At 41.3% G+C, this 18,787-nt stretch overlaps 1 protein-coding gene and 1 long non-coding RNA gene across 11 annotated transcripts in view; one reads left to right on the forward strand and one right to left on the reverse strand.

The window, feature by feature from the left end:
* The window catches only part of FAT3 (FAT atypical cadherin 3), a 717,656-nt gene that overhangs the window by 576,662 nt on the left and 122,207 nt on the right, over positions 1–18,787 (reverse strand). For 9 of the 10 annotated variants that reach the window (XM_082409857.1, XM_082409858.1, XM_082409852.1 and 6 more), the window contains one exon: positions 995–4,300. In XM_082409857.1, coding sequence (XP_082265983.1) covers positions 995–4,283 — 3,289 coding nt within the window. In that variant the 5' untranslated portion in view covers positions 4,284–4,300. Of the gene's footprint in view, positions 1–994; positions 14,514–18,787 lie in introns of those variants that run through there. The other variant, XM_082409855.1, reaches the window with a different exon arrangement.
* The window catches only part of LOC309636711, a 183,228-nt gene that overhangs the window by 94,914 nt on the left and 69,527 nt on the right, over positions 1–18,787 (forward strand). The window lies entirely within an intron of this gene.

Below are 18,787 nucleotides of genomic sequence, written 5' to 3' on the forward strand. Positions count from 1 at the left end.
GAAAATGATTTACTGGATACAAATGTGCCCCCAAACTGTAAAGTGCTAATAGTACCATTCACACAGGAACAGAGAAGACACAGCCCCTGTCTTGAGATGCGTACAATCTAGAGAAGACTAGAAAAAGGCACTGTGTTGATCAAGGAACACACACACACACACACACACACAAACACACACACACACACACACACAAGCAGGTGCCCAAGCACCTGCACATTTAAAGGCAAATAATGACAATAATAAGAATAGAAATAAAATCTATATCTGTATCTATGACACTGTATAAATAAACAGGTAGGGGACAACGAAAATATTGGGACTATTTTGTCCCATATTTTAAAGTGTTTCTGTAAAAGGTAAATCCTTACAGATAAAATCTTAAGACCATTTTTTTTAATAAATAAAAGCCACAACATGCCTCCTCTATTCTATCATGAAAACATTTGTAGAAGGTTGCCTCCATGCATTAATGGGGCCGATACAGTGCAAATGCCTGTCACTCAAGGGCCAGATGTGCCTGGGAAACACAAGAGACCAAGCAACTAATGCAATATCACTTTAGAAAAGCCTTACTATAAAGGGAAAGACTGGTATATAAGATCCATTTGAAAATCCATTTCACACTTCTAATTTAAAGCCAATTCAAATGTAATTTACTTTATCAGGGCCCTTAATTTAGTGAAGGTCAGAAGTGCACTCAACAGAGGTGACAATTATTTACACGTATTGAAAGATAACCTGGTGATGGCAATGCTTAACCAGAAAAACAAAAACCAGGGACTCCCACGGAAAACCACTGGCTATCACTGTATAAACAGGTCTTCTTACAAGTCAATGCATTCTAAGGAAAAGCTTTTACTTGCATCACCTCTGCACCAAATGCAACCTCACTTGTCATTCCATTTGAGTGCAAGAATAGCCATTCACTTTTCCAATGTTGACAATTCATGAGAAGAGAAACAACAATTCTGGCACAAAATATGAAACTTACCACTCTCGTCATCTATGTTGAACCTTCCAAGACCACTGCCATCCCTGATGGAGTACTGGATCTCTCCATCCCTCCCGGAGTCCTCATCATGGGCGGTAACCTGCAGCACGCTTGTTCCAATCCGTGAGTTTTCTTTTACAGATCCAACAACAGCAAAGTCTGGGAAATAGGGAGTATGGAGGTTTTCATTGACGTCCACCACTTCCACCTCAACAAAGGAAACGGATGACAGAGAGACAGGCCGCCCCTTGTCTTTGGCCCGAACGGTGAGGTTATAGAACTGTTGCTTTTCATAGTCGAGCTCTTTGCTCAGGCGGATGGTGCCGCTTGCTTTATCTATTTCAAATCTCCCATTATAATCATTGATCAAAGAATAGCGCACTTGACTCCCCAGTCCCAGATCTGGGTCATGGGTCTCCAGCCAAGCAATGACAGTGCCAATGGGGAGGTCTTCAAGAACCTTCACACTGTAGCTACTGGGAATGAAAGCTGGGGAGCAGTCATTGACATCGTCCAAGAAAACCTTCAGGGTGACAACCGAAAACAGCTGCTGGCCACTTTCTGCCTTGTCTCTGGCTTCTATTTTTAAAGAGTAGTTTGCTTTGGATTCCCGGTCCAATTGATCAGCTACATACACGATTCCAGTGGAGCTATTGACGGCAAACTGCTGTGTATCTGTCAAGACTGAGTAAGTCACTTCACCATTAGAACCCAAGTCTTTGTCTCTGGCTTCCACTTGAATAATCTCAGTGCCGATACTTGAACTTTCAAGAATGTTAACTGAGTAACTGTCTTGAAGAAAAATCGGGCTATTGTCATTAGCATCTTCCACATTGATGGTAAGCAACCTCCACGAGGACTTTTGTGGATTACCTAAGTCGTAGATAGTGATATTTAGGAGATAGAGGTCTCTGTGTTCTCGATCCATGGGCATAAGGACTTGAAGCTGCCCGGTCTCCATATCAATATTAAAACAACTATCCGTATTCCCATCGGATATTGTAAATAGCACCTTTCCATTGAAGCCAGAGTCGGCATCATAGGCTTTAATCTTCAGGATGTTAGCACCAACGGGCAGATTCTCCTTCACGGCCACATCAGAAGGAAATGACTTGTCAAAATGTGGCCCCTGCCTATTAATTGAATAAAAGTCAAGAAATCCATCTTCCAGATTCAGCTTCCCGTTTGCTTTGGCCTTAATGAGTAGTTTCTCTGCAAGCTTCTGAGCCACGCGAGTTTCTCGGCAACTGAAGCTCTTCGAAGACACCTTCCCGTGCAGGACTGAAATGTTAACAGACATAGGGTCCGCAAAATTCTCCCCATCGGTGGCTGTAATCCTAAGGGCAAAATTTCCATTTTTAATGCCAGGATTCATCAGTGACTTCTTAAGCTGCAAAACACCAGAGTCTGGGTTTAAATAAAAGAAACCAAGTTCATTTCCAGAGATGATTTTGTACTTTACAAGTTCCAGTTCATCGATATCGATCGCTGAGACAGCTGTGATATGGCCCCCAACTGGAAAGTCATAGGAAATAATTCCCTGGCAAGCCACTTTTTCAAAGAGAGGGCTGTTGTCATTGACATTTCCTATTCGAATAGTCACATTGACCTCACTTTCATGGCGGTACGGCGAACCCCAGTCAGAGGCTCTGACGATGAACCTGTATATTTCTGGCGAGGATTCAAAATCCAATTCTTCAGTTGTGCTAATAACACCTGTAAACTGGTTAATGGCAAATGGCAACATATTCAAGCTGGCAATACTATAGGTGATGTACCCATTTTCTCCTTTATCCTTATCAGAAGCTGAAACTGTCAAAACGCTTGTTCCTGCTGGAACACTTTCATTCACAAAAGCATCATACACTGGCTGCTGAAATTCTGGGGTGTGATCATTCGCATCTTCTATGCCGATGGTGACTTGTGCTTTTAGATCTCCTTCTTTATTTGTCACCCCCAGTTTATAAACCTCCTTCTTAATGGTATTCAGTGGCTGTGCTGTGACGATCAGACCTGACCGAGGATTAATTTTGAAGTACTGTGCATCCCCTCCAGGGGATAATTTGTATTCCACATCTAGAGGTTCGGGACTTAATTTTACTATAGCAACCACGACACCAGGAGGGGAAAATTCACTAATGCTCACATCGTACGTTTCTTTTTCAAACCTAACTGGGACAGTGTCTCTTTTGGGGTTGGCAATGTGGACTATCTTTACTGCTGAAAATTTCTGAGGTGACCCCTTGTCTTTGGCTTGAAGAGTGAGATTGTAGCCATAGGGAAAGCTCCCCCAGTCAACCTGCTTCTTCTCCTTAATCCTGTACTCATTCATCCACTTTCCTTCCTTAGCCAGGAAGAACTGATCTAAAGGATCCCCAGCCACAATGGAAACAGACTCAATCTCTCCATTGGCTCCTTCATCTAGGTCATCCACTGTCACCAGCGCATATATGGGCTCTTTGTCCAGTGAGAAAGGAACATGAGTGACCACGTGGAGAGTTGGGGCGTGCTCGTTTATTCGTTCAACGTGAACGTAAAGCTTTGCAGTACTGCTCACTCCATTGTTTCCATAGAGCTTCATCCCCCGGTCCACAGCCAAAATTTCCAGATCGTACCTATTCTTTTCATCATAATTTAATCGTCCACTTAAAGAGATGACACCACTCGTGGGGTGAACTGAAAAGAGATCAACTTTGTTCTTAAAGTAATAGTAGAATTCTCCATTGGAACCGATATCTGCATCTGTTGCTGTCACCTGGGCAACGCTAGTCCTTAAAGGTGTGCTTTCTGCGATTGTAACAGAGTAGGTTGTGGGTGAAAATAAGGGTCTCAGATCATTCATGTCTAAAACCTGTATGCTCACTTTAGTCCATGCTTCCAAATCTTCTCCTCGAACAGAACCTTTTACTATCAATAAATAATTGTCCTGAATTTCCCTATTCAATATGGCAGAATTGCCACCTTTAGTTCTTATTCTGAGAAAACAGAAATCTGCAATGATGACTTCCTCTGCTTTGAAAAAGCCTTCTTCATCTCCAGACACTATTCTGTATTTGATATCCCAGGACAGATCTATTAAGGTGATGCCCATTCTACTCTGGCTGTTGACGTAGGTCCTTGCTGCCGAGTTCTCATACACGGTAGCATTGTAAATGGAATGTGTGAAGTGGAAACCAAGGGGCCCGGTCCGCGGCAGCCCCTGAGAGACAGTGGCCAAAAGCTTGAGAAGCAGGAGAATGAGGCAAGAGGGAGGCCGTGTACCTACACAGTATCCCATAGTTATATCCATCACATCATACTTCCATCCTGGAGGGGGAAAAAGAGAGAGAGAAAAGATAAATTAACCTAGAGGAACACGGGAGAAGGAACAGGAAATAACTGTTACGAAAGAGTGCTTTTTAAAAACTTTATTATAAAATCTTTTTACTAAAACATCAATATGTGAAAAAAAATTAGAATCCTTACCACTACTAGATGACAAGGAATTCAAAACCACTAGGATTTAAATTTATCTTATTTGATTTTTTTTAAATGACACTTCTACACTGCTGATAGCATTGTTCATTGGTAGAAGATTTCTTGCATTCTGAAGGTCAATTTAGAAATATGTTCTGGAGGCCTTAAAAAGTGCATTTACCTCTGACATAAAATTACCTTCTAGGCAATTATCCTATAGAAATAATTAGACAATTGTACATTTAGAGCACAGTTTAAAATACAAAAGATTGAAAGGATATTAACTGCTTATCAATAGAGAAGCAATTAATTTGTGGCACATTTCATAAAACAAAATACTATGAAGCCATTAAAAATAATAATAAAAAGATGTATATTTTCCGATGAAGTAAGATGTAATGCTAAATAAAAAAAATCATAAAACAGTATGTATATATGATATCATTCTATTATTATTTAAACATTTATATATACAACTGCATTTTTACATTTAAAGTGAATTAACTGTGTTGTGGGTTTGGGGGCATCTTTGTATTTTCTAATATTTCTTCAGTTAACATTGTTCATCTATGGTTGTGTAATTACTTTTTTAACTATGCTCTTTAAAGAAATGTTTTCAAGGTATCACCATCTTCTGTTGTGTTGACTTTTAAACTAATCAAGATTAAGGCATAATCTACTACCATGAGGATGAACAAAACATCATGTAACAAACAAAGCAGGAAGGACCATCCCTAAGGAGTTGCCTGAGCCAAGCGATATTCACAAGTGGACGGTGCCCCTCAGGACAAGGGAGGTAGGAAAGATTTTGCACAAGAAAAATTTAAAGAATGACAAGAGATTTATTTTCTTAAGAGTAACTGAAGGAATTACTTCCAATTATTTTTATCAGCCACTATTAAATTTCCAAGTCACCACAGCTCTATGACTACGTAGATTATCAAAACATTTTCCTATTTTTAACTCTAAAATCTGTCAAGTGCTTTAAAAATAGAGAGGGGAAATGCTATTTAACAGGGAAGAGCTAAGTCTATTTATACCATGATGGCTCAGATTTTTAGAACAACCAAATGTATTAGTTCTTCTACCCAGACATATTCACCGGACCCTCCCATTTCCTCTCTCCGTCTCTTCTATGGGAAACAGAATGGGAGAGAAGAGGAGATAGGAAATGAATCCCTTAGCCGGCACACTGTGACTTAGCCCTTTTGTTACATTTAATCCTCACAACACCCTAAGTACGATTTCAGCCAACTCCATGTTAGAAAACTGAAAGTTAGAAAAGTTAACCCACTTGGTTGGAACACTGGCCCAATCAGTGTCTCCCAGCTGGTAAGTAGCAGAGCAGGATCTCAAACCCTGGTCTTTCTTGCTCTAAAAGCCATGCTTTTTCCTATCACACCACCATTCTTCCTAAATTATCTATAAGCAAGAATGAAATAATCAAGGTTCCCTAGAAGCACATATGACATAATTTCATTCTGTTGAACTAGTCAGTATTTATCATCGATGGAAAAGCATAAAACCCACACGCCCTCTCTATTTGATGATCTCCATTCTGGGTTTAAACTAGTTGCAATCACTGGCTGCAAGCTAAAAAATCCCCTACGGAAGTTTAGCATCTACAAAGATATCTTTGTAGTTTATAAAAATATCCAAGGTTGGCAAGGCACATGCTATTATACCCTTTTTTAGATGAGAACATCAAACCTCATTTTCCTAGTAGCAGACTCTCTCCACACCCCACACGCTTTCTCATTTTCTTCCCCCCAACTCTGCCTTACAGGAGACTCTCGTAAGTGAAATTCTGGGCCTGCATTTGCTTGGTTCCAACTGAGGAGGAAATATGCCTTGCTGCTGTCACCTGGTGAAGTACCAAGGAAACACTGAGTAGGTGGGTAGAAAGAGTACAGTTTACTATAGGGATTTTGTAAGCAGCACAGACAATAAAAATGAAAAGCAGAAAGATGGGATGACTTTTTATAAAAGAAGTTAATTTCACAGGCAGTTCCTCTGGCTGGCTGCCCTTTGGAAATGCCCCATGTGCTAAGTTCTGTGCAAAGCAGCAGCTTGGATGCAGAAGGTTCAGGAGAGTGAACCCCAGGGGACCAGTGCGACTGGAGGTGCCTCTCCGTGGAGGACACTTGGCTGAAAGATGGGAGTGACAGAGCCCTCTGTAGAGACCACAGACAGAAACCAGCAGAAGCTTTGATAAGAACCTGGATGACTCGAGAGTCTTTTATCTCATCATCTGAGAATGCTCCAAAGCAGAAGAGGTATTTTTAGGTTCACTATGAACACAGTGGAAGGAGACAAGGTTTTTATAAGGGGATGACCGAAGGTATGTGCACGCTCTTAAGGTAGAAAACAAGTTACTCCCAGCATCTCCAGGGAAATACAAAGCAAGTTTCTGCCTCGTTTCCCACTCACTAGTCTACACCCAGGGCACTCCTGTGGTTTCACCAATACTTGGCCCAAGGAGTCTGGACTCTTTGGTCACCAGAGAAGAAAACCATTCCAATGGTGAATTCAGTTCAATTGCAGTTTTCTTCGTCTGTTCCCCATCCCCACCCGAAGCCCAGATTGAAGGAAACCTGATGGGATGAGCTGAACTTGGGCACCACTCTATTCCCAGCATGCAGTCTGGCACGTACCACCAACCACATACCACGTAGGAGGCATACAATACTGGTTTGCTGAACACAATATTAAGGTACAGAAGTAAACAGAGGCCCAGAAGCCTTTAACATGCTCAGTTTCCAAATCCCCAAAATAAGCACATCTTACTTCAGGAAACAGAATCAAGAAATTATACTGATTCAAAGGAGCCTTAAAGAACATCTGTTTCAATCTCTTGAGTTCACAGATGAGGAAACTGAGGCCCATAAAGAGGAAGAGATTCCCTAACATGAGGTCTCAGATCTCCCAGGTTCGAGCTGATACCAAATGGAAATGTGTGTCAATTGAATTAGTTTTCCTTTGAGTTATATTACAATTTTAGCCCTGTGGTTTATCAACATTTTGCAGCCATTTTTGTTTTCTGACATCTTATTAGTCTCCCTGGTGTTACTGCCTCCTCTAAGTAGTTAACTATTTATAAGTAAACACTGAAGTGCCCTGGGGGACAGGTACTTTTACAAACCCTTCTGGTGAATCCTTCAAAACACAGAATGCTGTCATAATATGAAAAGCATCATTCATGTTAACTATTCAAAAACCAGTACGTTTGCATACTGAGTTTTTCTTTCAGCAAGATACACTGCTGGAGTACTTTTCTTATAAAGCAGAATCAATGGTCTTAAACGCAAATGAAAAGACTTCAAACCACGCTGAAATGGAATTGTATTATTGTGCTCTGAAATATGGATTTAACTCCAAAAAACCTGAGCAGGACTGAGCTTGTTGGCTTCAGTTGTTAAAACCAAAAAATATCTCATGAGGTTTTGGTATCTTTATTTTTGGAAAAAAAGAAAAAAAAAAAGTCTTATATGGCACAAATTATTCCAAAACCTTGAATTCTTCTCCATCAATTTAGAAAATAAACGAGTGCTAGAAGTGAGAAATTCTTTTAAATTCTGCAAAGTAAGTACTAGAATTAGATTTTGGCTTCCTTTTTTTAGTATACCAAGATGTCTGTTAAGATGTTTTCTTAAAAAAAGAGTCCTGCTTTTTCCACATTGAAGCCAAGCTATTTGTGAAGCCAATATGATAGTGATAGTGATGGTGTTTGAGAAGCCCCGCACATTGATTTATTTTACTGCTTCTGGATTATTTTAAAGAAAGCACTTAGTTCCCAACCTCGGAGCCTATTTTCTACGACTTAGTAACATAATCAATAATTTTTGATATAATCTCCAAAGAGATCATCAAGTCATCAATCTTCGAGACATTTATTTTCCAGAAGCAGTCCAGCGTGCCTCACCATCCGGCCCTGCCCACTCAGATAGAGGGGATCTTAGCCTGGGATGTAGAAGGGCATGCGGATTTTCTTTCCAGGGCTGAAAAAATACCACAGACCTCAGGGCAATGAACAGCTCTTAAAACGGCCACCTCTCTGGGAGTGCCTTGATTCAGTGGAGTCCCGGAGGGCCTCTGCTTGCTTGGGTAACCTGGGGAAGCTGTATTTTGCCATCAGTAAGCTGGCCTCTTTAAACAGCTGGGATATCTGAATAGTAGAAACAGCATCTTAGAAAAGCATTCTATTTTTACTCCATCTCTTCGTATCTTACAGATTTTCAAAGGGTTTTGTAAGCCAGAGAGGATGCTTGGGGAATGTGCTATGACAGCCTGTGAAAGAAAGAACAAAGTCAGTATCTGAAGGGCCGCCCCCTTACAGGCATCCTTGACGAAGATGCCTTATGTTCGAACTGCAAAGGGAAGGTCAGTCACGGCTCAGGTGTGCTGTGACTGTGTCTGAAATCTACACAAACGCTCTGCGTACAGTGGTTCTAGAACACACACTCTGGTGCATGACTGCCTGGGTTTGAATCCCAGCACTGTTCTTTATTATTATTTTTTTAATAAATGTATTTATTTATTTATTTATGGCTGTGTTGGGTCTTCGTTGCTACACATGGGCTTTCTCTAGTTGCGGAGAGCGGGGGCTACTCTTCATTGCAGTGCGCGGGCTTCTCATTGCGGTGGCTTCTCTTGTTGTGGAGCATGGGCTCTAAGCATGCGGGCTTCAGTAGTTGTGGCAGGCGGGCTCCGTAGTTGTAGCTCACGGGCTCTAGAGCGCAAGCTCAGTAGTTGTGGTGCACGGGCTTAGCTGCTCCGCGGCATGTGGGATCTTCCCGGACCAGGGCTCGAACCTGTGTCCTCTGCATTGGCAGGTGGACTCTTAACCACTGCGCCACCAGGGAAGTCCCTAGCACTGCTCTTTAGTAGCTGTGTGACCTTGGGAAAGCTATTTAACCTGTCTGTGCCTCAGTTTCTTTGACTACACAATGAGAATGATACTGCCTACCAAATCGGATTTGAGTTAATAAATATAAAGCACCTAAAATAGTCCATGGCACGTGGTAAGCATACAACCGCTGGCTATTAATATCATTAACTAAGGCAGTTTTTAGAGAGGGCAAAATCTGTGAGTCACAAGACAGGGATAATGGAGGAAATTTACAACCTACGCTGACATTTTTTTTTTTCCAACAAGAGAAGCCACATCGAAGGGAAAGGAAAGGATGTCTTCTTTACTAAAAGCAAAGGATCACTCCATGAGACCCAAAGGTCAGAGATATCTGACTTGAATAGAGGTTTGCCACTTACTTACTGGCTGGGTGACCTTGGGGTAACACTTAAAGCTTGTTAAGTCTCAGTTTCCTTATCTTTAAAACAGGGATTATACCAGTTCCCACTCTCCTGAAACAGGCTTACAACTGTGTCTGGCACACAGTATATGTTTCACAAATATGTACTGGCACTATAATTATTAAGGTGTTCAGAAGAAGGGATACGAAGTAGAAAATAACTGAAAACTGGGCTGAGGATAAGGGGTCAAGAGGAAGACAATCTATGGGGTAAGTCCATCCCTAATAGGAAAGATACCTTTCCACAGATCCAGGCTCCTGCCATGGTTTGGGGTCAGAGCCAGGGAGGGGTCTTTTGCATGGTAACCTAGGCTAAGGGTTCTTGCCAAGGCTCTGTAACTCATTCCCAACTCCTGAGTGTACACTTTCAAACTTAGGAAACCATAGCTGCATTAGGGAGATACTCCTCAGATGTGGCCTTTAATTCCTGACAAGTTCTAACAGGATTTCTCCTTGCAGTGATGAGCCCCAGCACAGCCAGATACTGCTAAGCCCTATCTTCCAGAGCAGCATATTTCGATATGGCTTAAATTACCATCCTCATGGCACTACTTTATGTTCTGGGTCCTTGCTCCTGAAATCAGTTATAGACTGGCTGTATGACACACTTGGGAATAAAGTTTTACTCTCTGGCTGATGCTAATGGCTGCCTGAAAAGCAGAAAAAATGTTTACTGTGTAGTTTTCTTAATACAAATCACTGTAGCTAGAGAGTGTACAGGATAATATACCAAGCATTTGCATCACAAATAATTCATGTCATGCCATTACGCAGATGACATTATGATATACTAAACCAGAGGCATGGAAACCCAATGAGTTTTATAGACACAGGGATCATAAAATTGTCTCATCCAACAACCCAGTTTTAGAGAGTTGAGGAAACACACTGAGAGAGGTTATGTAATTTGGACAAGGTCACACAGCTCGCCAGTAAAAAAGCTAAAATTAGACCTCAGATCTCTACTGTGAATTTGTCTCGTTGCTATTGCTTCCTTTATAATACAGGTCTCTACTTGTTCGTGCCTATAATTCTTTTCCATCTTCTTAGATTTAGCTAAAATGCCACATACTTTATGAAGCAATCCTGGAGATACCGCCCCCCCCCAATCCAAAAGTGAGCTCCACATCTAGAGCTGCGATTCTTAAACTTTAGCAAATGTCGGAAACATGGTAGGACTTGCTAAAGCTCACATTGCAGGGCTCCACCATAGAGATTCTGGATACGCTGGTCTGGGATAGGGGCTGAGAATTTCTTTTCTAACAAGTTCGCAGGAGATGCTGGTCTTGGGACGACCAGTACTCTCTCTGAGAACCACTGCCCTAAACTGTCTGTAGCTTATCTATATGCACCTCCTGATAGCACTGCCTTCCTTGTATCAAAGTTACTTATGTGTGTTTGTAAATTACATACGGGACAGTAAGCTCCCTTGTTTCTTCTTCTTTTACAGTATCTAACTTGAAAAGGCAAAACTTCAATCAATTTTTGTCGAGTGAAACTTGTCTAGCCAGGGTACACTGTAACTTCACAACATGCTCCAGGGAGAGGATGAAAATGAGCATTGGACAAATCAGAAATTATACTCATTAAACCTAGACACCTTGGAGAAACAGTACGCCATTTCCCAAACTGTGTCCCATGACACATCATTCTATGATATGAAAATAGCTGTGCAACTAAAAAACATTTTAGGAAATGCTGGTTGAACAAAGCTTAATGGATTTCTTAATTTAGAACTTCTTGGCGCCTTTAGTATGCTCCAAAATAAACTTTCCCCATCTCCCTTCCTTAGTCACCTCTTAATAATTTGCCCTGCTTTGTTAACTCCCTAGGAAAGCACAATCTGTATTTATTGTCTACTTACACAAGGAGAAGTAAAGTTCCTTGGTACTTGGTCAGGATTCAGAAATTCTCATTGCATGCACAGACATACTATGTAAATTGTGATCCCAAGGGATAGTATATGCACTATTTCTAAAATGTATTTGATCATGAATTTCCTCCCCATTCCTACCCCCTCCCCATACCACCACCGGCAGGAGAAGAAACAATATTTTGTTAGGGAAACACTGATTGAGTCCAAGCTAGATATTGTGGCTCAGACAAGTCAAACAGCTACCTGGAAAGCTTTGGAAGTGAGGGCTAATCCCAAGATTCTTAAGACTGGTTCACTACTCTTCACCGTATCACAGGGTATGTTTTCTCATTTCAACTAAGCTGAGGCTTATCCCTGAAGAAACTGCTTCAATACTTGTCATATAAACACATCTCCATGCTCCAACTGAAGAAAAAGCTGAATGTTCTATAGTGTGCTGTATATTTTCTTTTCTCATTAAAAAAAAAAAGGCAGAAAGAGAATTTTCACAGTCCTATGAGCTACAAAGACTGGTATGAGGGGAAGAACCTTATTAATGTTAAATAATCATCCTTATATTTTCATAGTTTTTATTATCTGTTTTTACTTAGTCAATGATCAAAAGCAGTTTGCCAAATCAAAAATATTCTGAGATGCAAAACCTAAAACCAAGTTCATATTTCACACCTCTCTGGAAAATTCTACTTGTCTACTTGAGCCCCAGGCCTAAACAGCGTTTTACAAGCAAAAGAGTATTTCATTGACAAGGATAAGATATCAACTTCTGTCATTCTGAACAAGGACCAAATCCCAAACCAAAGCCTCCAGTTGGTTCTGCCAACCAGCCAAGCAGAAAGTTATCCAAACCCAATCTTTTTCATTATAATAATACTGTAAATTCTCATTTTTTTCCAGTTGTGCACATCCTTCTATTGTCTAAGAGTGGTCTCTCAGGAGAAAAGTCAGTCAGCATGAAGCAAGTGTAATTCAAGTTGGTCCTGAGCAAAATGGAAGATTCAGGCCACACAGCGGCAGTGTTATGAACACCTTCCTTTATTTTCTCCCCAGGTGCTAGAAATATTTGCATACAACAGTGGTTAATGTCAAGTATCATTTCATCAGTAAATGCTTCAAATTCAGGGGTAATTCAACCAGGGGCTATAAGAAGGAAGATTAGCATGTTGTTCAAGCCTTTTAAAAATCACTTTTCCCTCTGGAGAAAGAAATTCATCATGGGGTAAGAGAAAAAAAAATGTATGGAGTGGATATAATTTGCTTCTATGCTTGGCTGTCTGGGAAAATGTTCCAGAAAAATGCATGATTTCAATTTTTCTCTGGTGGGCCTCGCTGACAGAAACCAAAGAGTAAATACATTAGTGCTCACTTATGCTCAAGATTTTTTAAAAATGAAGAAAAAAAAAAGCAAAAAAAGAGCCTTTTCCAAGTAATAGCATTTACTCTTGCATAACTGCCTGAAAGAAAAAAGAACCCGAATAGTTTCAGATGGAACAATTCTTTTTAACAGTGTTCATTCCAATAGTTAGGGGGCAAAATGCAGTTGAAGGGAAATGTGTTCTCTGAGCCCTTAGCTTAGTACGTTCTGATACAACCCATATTTACTGCTGTTTATAAGTCCCTGTGGTCTGTCCTATTTCCAAAAGTTAACATCCTTTCAGCCATCCCAATTGCTGTACCCCTTTAAAAGTGGGTCTCCTTCAAGGAAAAGAGTATTCTGCATAGTAAAATCAGGCATCAGGAAAGCAGAATATAGGGAAGCATCCCTCAGTACCTCCCTTTCCCACTGTGATAAGTGATGGTAATGTTAGGAAGTGCATCCTTGGGAGAGCTGAGGAAGGGTGAGGTACACAGAGCTCTGGGAGCAAAACAAGGTAACGGGGGTATCAGGTCTCCCTCATCCCAAAGAACCTAATCACCAAAGGAAGATGTGAAAATGATAAAACATCCTAAAGACTATTAGAGGACTTCTGGGAGAATTCATTCAACTCCAAATGTTTCCACAATTACACATGGGATCTGGTCTTATTCTGGACAAAGCAGGTCACGAGTTCTAGAAGGCAGTTCTGGAAAGGCCTATGTGTTTGGCTAAATGCCCCCCCCAAATGTAAGAAGGCAGCAGCACTGACCCCTAAATATTATGCACAGTACAGCATTGCTAAATGAATCTAATAAGAAAAGAGATACACGCTCAACTCTCTACAACGGCGTGATACTATATGTGTCACCTCATTGAAGGCTGGGGAACGGGCAGATGAAGATGAGAAAAAGAATACGTGGGCAAGAAATGAAGAAACAATACATCCGGGAATGGGTGAGACTCTTTTAAAAAAAGGTATTCTAGGCAGCAATCCCAATAAACTCAAAAAGGAGAAGAGATGAAAAAACAGGTTAACTTATAGAAGATGAACACACTATGGTGAGAGGTAAAGAATATAGGAGAAGGCAAAGAAGATGATTTGGGAAAAAGCAATGAAAAAAATTGGCCAGGATTTAAAACAGCTCACATGTAGGTCAAGAAATGCAGTCTCGAAGTTTGCTGACAATCCAGAAATCTTGTCAGTCACGTCTCCTCACGTTGCCATCACTGACAACTGTGCCTTAGCAAACTAGGCATAAATGCAAATTGGCTTCCTTCAGCTCTCCCATGCTCTCCATTAAGGGTATTTGTTACTGATTCATGGGTTTATACCGACAATGCTTGGATTAGTACCCAGTGCTAACGAGACCAAGGTCACAGGTTCAATCCCCACACGGGACTACCCAGAGTCTTCCTAAGAACAGGTCATGAAGAACAGCTGAACATCAACTTCCCTCCATCTCAACTGAGAAGCCCAAGTATGCAGAATCACGTGTCAGTGGGGTCTTCACGTTCACTAAAGAAAACATATTTCCTGAGAGGGATGAGATATTTGTAACATTTCTGTAGATCCACATTGAAGGAGTTGTCAAAGAACCTCGGAGCACCTAGATAGTAATTTTCAGCGTAACCAACCTTAGCCTAACACATTAGGTCCAGGGCGGGGTTACTACCCCAAAGCACTTGCAAAAGGACTAGGTGTGAATACTCAGTGCCTCAGAGCTGGCTTGACAAGAACTCTGCCCCCTAGAATGGAGCCAAAAGGCCAAGGGTAGGTCCTGTCTTTGGAGAATAGCTACTAAGCACACACGGACAAGGCTGGTCAGTGGAGTCACCCTGAGAGATGCTAAACTGCTACTTTCTGCATCTCTGTCAATACTGCTGCACATCACAATTTTGGAAGAATTAGGACCCAAAGTGGTGGGCGTGGCTAATGAAGTGGTTTCCTGGGACATCCCCTCACCCCGCTTCTTGGGACCCTCGTATCATTTTGGAACCTGAGAGCCAGAAGTGGAAAAGCAGTCAAATGTAGTAGGTTCAAAAAGAAAGTGAAAAAAAAAAAAAAGAAAGAAAATGAATGTTATAAAAATGCAGCGAGTTCAAATCCAGGACTTTGGAGCTGGAACAGATTGAAGTTCACTCACAGCTGATGAGAATGAGGGTATCGCTGAGGGCAGGTTTCCTGTGCTTTCAGGATAATAGAGACCAAAACTGTGAACATGCCTGAGAAGGTTCTGCTGACTCTGGCCCTCGCTTCTTTTCTGGACTTATCTCTAACCACTCTGCATTTAGCCACACTGGCCTTTTTCTTGTTCCTGGCAGATCACCTCCTGCCCCAGGCGCTTTGTACACGCTGTGGCCCCTGAGTTTAACTCTTCCCAGCCCCATCTCCATCAGGAAACACGTTCACAGCCACCACAGCTTCTGTATCCCTCCAGGCACATTTCTCTGATCCCCAAGACTAGCTGTGGCTTCTTGTTATTGGTCCTCAGAGCACCCAGAACATTTCTTTCATCACAGTTATTACCATTTTAATTATATTTTAATAAGACTATTTGATTACTATCTGCTCTCCCAGCTGGACTATAAACTCTATGAAGGAAGGGACCATCTCTTCGGGTCATCATTCTTGTCCCACACCAAACCTAGTGTTTGGCACGTAACAGGTGCCCAATATTTGCTGTTGGATAAACTATAAATGTCTTCTGAAAACATGGGATTAGAGCAGTGGTTCTCAACTGGGGACAATTTTGTCCCCAGAGTACATTTGGCAGTGTCTGCAGACATTTTTCATTGTCACAATGAGGAGAGAGGTGCTACTAGCATTTGGTGGGCATGGGCCAGGGATGCTGGTAAACGTCCTACAAGACACAAGACAGGCTCCCAAACGAAGAATTAGCATCAGGAGTAAGATGTCAATTAATGCTGAGGTTGCAACTGGAGTAGGGCAACGAGGGCAATTATATTGAGAAGGGTAGTAGCAAGTATATGAAATAAAACGACTCCCAAGAAGAATGGTTCATGGAAGAGACACTGCACAGAGCCCTTCTGCTGCCCTTGAGATATTCCCAGGATACTGACCCAGGGAGAACAGCTCTGAGTATCTGGTACCAAGAATTGAGCTCCCCTCTGTTAGGGATGGGATGACCTCCATCCGCACAGTATGAACCTGGCTGGGTTCTCAGCTACCTGCCCACAACACAGAATGAAGAAACCTTCACCTCTCGGTGGTGGAACCATTTGACCTGACTTCTCCAGGAAGTATTCACGTGTGGCAAGACCATCAGTCACCCTGACAGCTAGACTCCCTGTTTGCTCCCAAGGACTAATGTTCTCCAGTTTTCCAGCAACCTGACTGGGATCTCACTCTTTACAGAAGCATTTATTCTGCCAACAGAGTCAAGACCCTGGAAGATTGACCTTTCCAGGTCAATGGAGGGCCACCTCTCTCAAGGGTCACACAATTTTCTCTGCATGACGACTAAGACCACAGCCTCCCCAAGCTTTGAGCTGCCTCACTTTTCCATGGCTCCAAAAGAGTCATTTTCCTCAGCAGCGTGGTCTACGAGGCAGGGTTCTCAAACCCAGTCCTGGATTGAGAGGCCAAGCACAACTCCCCAAATTACCCCAAGCTACAAGAACCTAAACAGATTTTTAAACACCCCTTTACATCAACAGTTGCTGGAAAATAAATGGGGTTGCAACTCTAACAAGCCTTAAACCAACTACTTCCATTCCATGAAGTTAAATAGAGCTTTCTTCCAGTCTACCCTGAGTCGATGTAGTTAAAAGCCAAGTCTACACTTTTCCACCAATTATGTATTACAAATAAATAGTTTACACAAGCATATGTAAACTGTGAAAGGGGGAAGCCACCATACCGAGCAGCCATGGCAGATGTTTAGGGACAGCTGACAAGAATTTAGATGAAATTTACTTTAAAGTCCCACAAGAGTGAGAGAAGGTTTGTTTAACCTTTATCAAACCATTCCACCTAAGGGGTTCAGATCTGAATTTTCCTTTAGAACAGATTTCTGTTGTGTTTAACATGCCTTTCCCACTTCCTTTTTTTAACTAAGGAAAGAAGCCCTAGTGGTTTGACCATTATGAGCAAATTTTATCCAACCATTACAAACGTAAGCCCAGAAGTATGCTTTTCAATGTCCATGTGTTATTAGTAAATGCGAACAGACAAGAGTAAATATTATTAATAAAGAATGTAGCAACAGAAAAATCTGTATACCAAGCACTTTAAGTTCTGAGCTTCACGAATCCACTAGGCTGTACTATAGTTTTCAAAAACCTCTCTTTCCACATCCAAAAGAGAAGTGCTAGCTCTCAGCCTCACAAAGGTAACAATACCATCTTTCCACTACTTACGTGTTTTTAGGAGAAAGAACAAATGATATTAGTGAAAAATTACTTAGATTAAATGTCCCTAACTAGAATTGTAGGTGCTGCTACTCTTTGCCTCCCATATTTTCTGCAAGATCAAATACCAGTCATTCAATAAATATTTGTTGACTTAGGAAATGGTAATAACAGCTAACACAGAATGAGTGCTTACCACACGGCCAGACCTTGTGCATTGTTTTGTTATCTAAGATAACTCGAACGCTGGTGCTTCCAGAGTTAGGGAGGTTAAGGAGGAAGGAATTTCAGAGGTAGTTTTGTAATAGGGAAGAACAAATCTGACTCCATATTAGATCTGTTTCTTTTACTTTAACCTTTGTGCTCTGTTACCTGTGCTTAGTCATGCTAGCTATGCACCTTTTGTAAAAGAATGTCGCCTATAGCCTGAAATATACAGGATAGCCCATTCTCAAGGCTCTGACTTTTAAAAGTATAACATTTTTCCATTCATATAGAGATAAAAAGTTGCAGAACAGAGAATAACATTTGTCTTGTTGGAGGTTTACGGGAACATCATGACCTGACCTACCTGGACAGCTGCAAGAACAGCTGGAAAAGGATTCCAATACCAAGAAGTTTGCAACAACTAACCACGCCCCTCCCTCACCTTGCCTTTGAAAATGCTTTGCTGAAACGCTTTGGGGGGAATTCGAGGTTTTTTGGGCACGAGCCACCTGTCACCTGGCATGGCCCTGCAATAAACATTTCTCTGCTCCAATCTCTGACGTTTCAGTATTGTTTGGTCTCACTGTGCACTGAGCACGTGAACCTGTGCTCCGTAACAGTTTGGTGCATCAACCTTGCCATGGAGGTCGAAAGGTGATGCTTAGAAATCAATACTCATCACATGGGCTTGCTGATGGCAGGGCCAGGATAAGAACTCAAGCTCTAAACCAAAAATAAGCAGTTATAAAACTATTATCTTTTAAAATAATTTCTAGAAGTACAAAGAGAATGTTTATTTACCATACTCTCATAGAATTGCAAATGGAAGCCATATGGTCTGCGACCCTATTTCTACCACTCCGGAGTTTATTTGGATTCAACATGTCACTAAGACAGAGTCAAGAAACATTATTTGGTAGTTTAAGGGTATGTGGTTTTACAATCGAATAGTTACTGGTGATTTGATTTTATTAAAAAATGGCCCCCAAAAGTCAGTTCTGTTCCAGATTATCATAATGTTGATCTCTCCACTAAGTAAAAGTGAAGCCAACAAATGAATGATTTATATATTTTTGCCCTTCACAGTTCAGACACAGATTATATAGAATATATACTCACGTGATTCAATACATATCAATCTTCCTTTGAAACTTTGAACTTTGATTTTTGGGGACAATTTTGGAATGTCCTTCTTGCTCTAGCTTCTTCCTTTTCCACGG

Source organism: Balaenoptera physalus, assembly GCF_965194825.1.
Source record: "Balaenoptera physalus genome assembly, chromosome: 10".
In the NCBI taxonomy this organism is placed as follows: domain Eukaryota; kingdom Metazoa; phylum Chordata; class Mammalia; order Artiodactyla; family Balaenopteridae; genus Balaenoptera; species Balaenoptera physalus.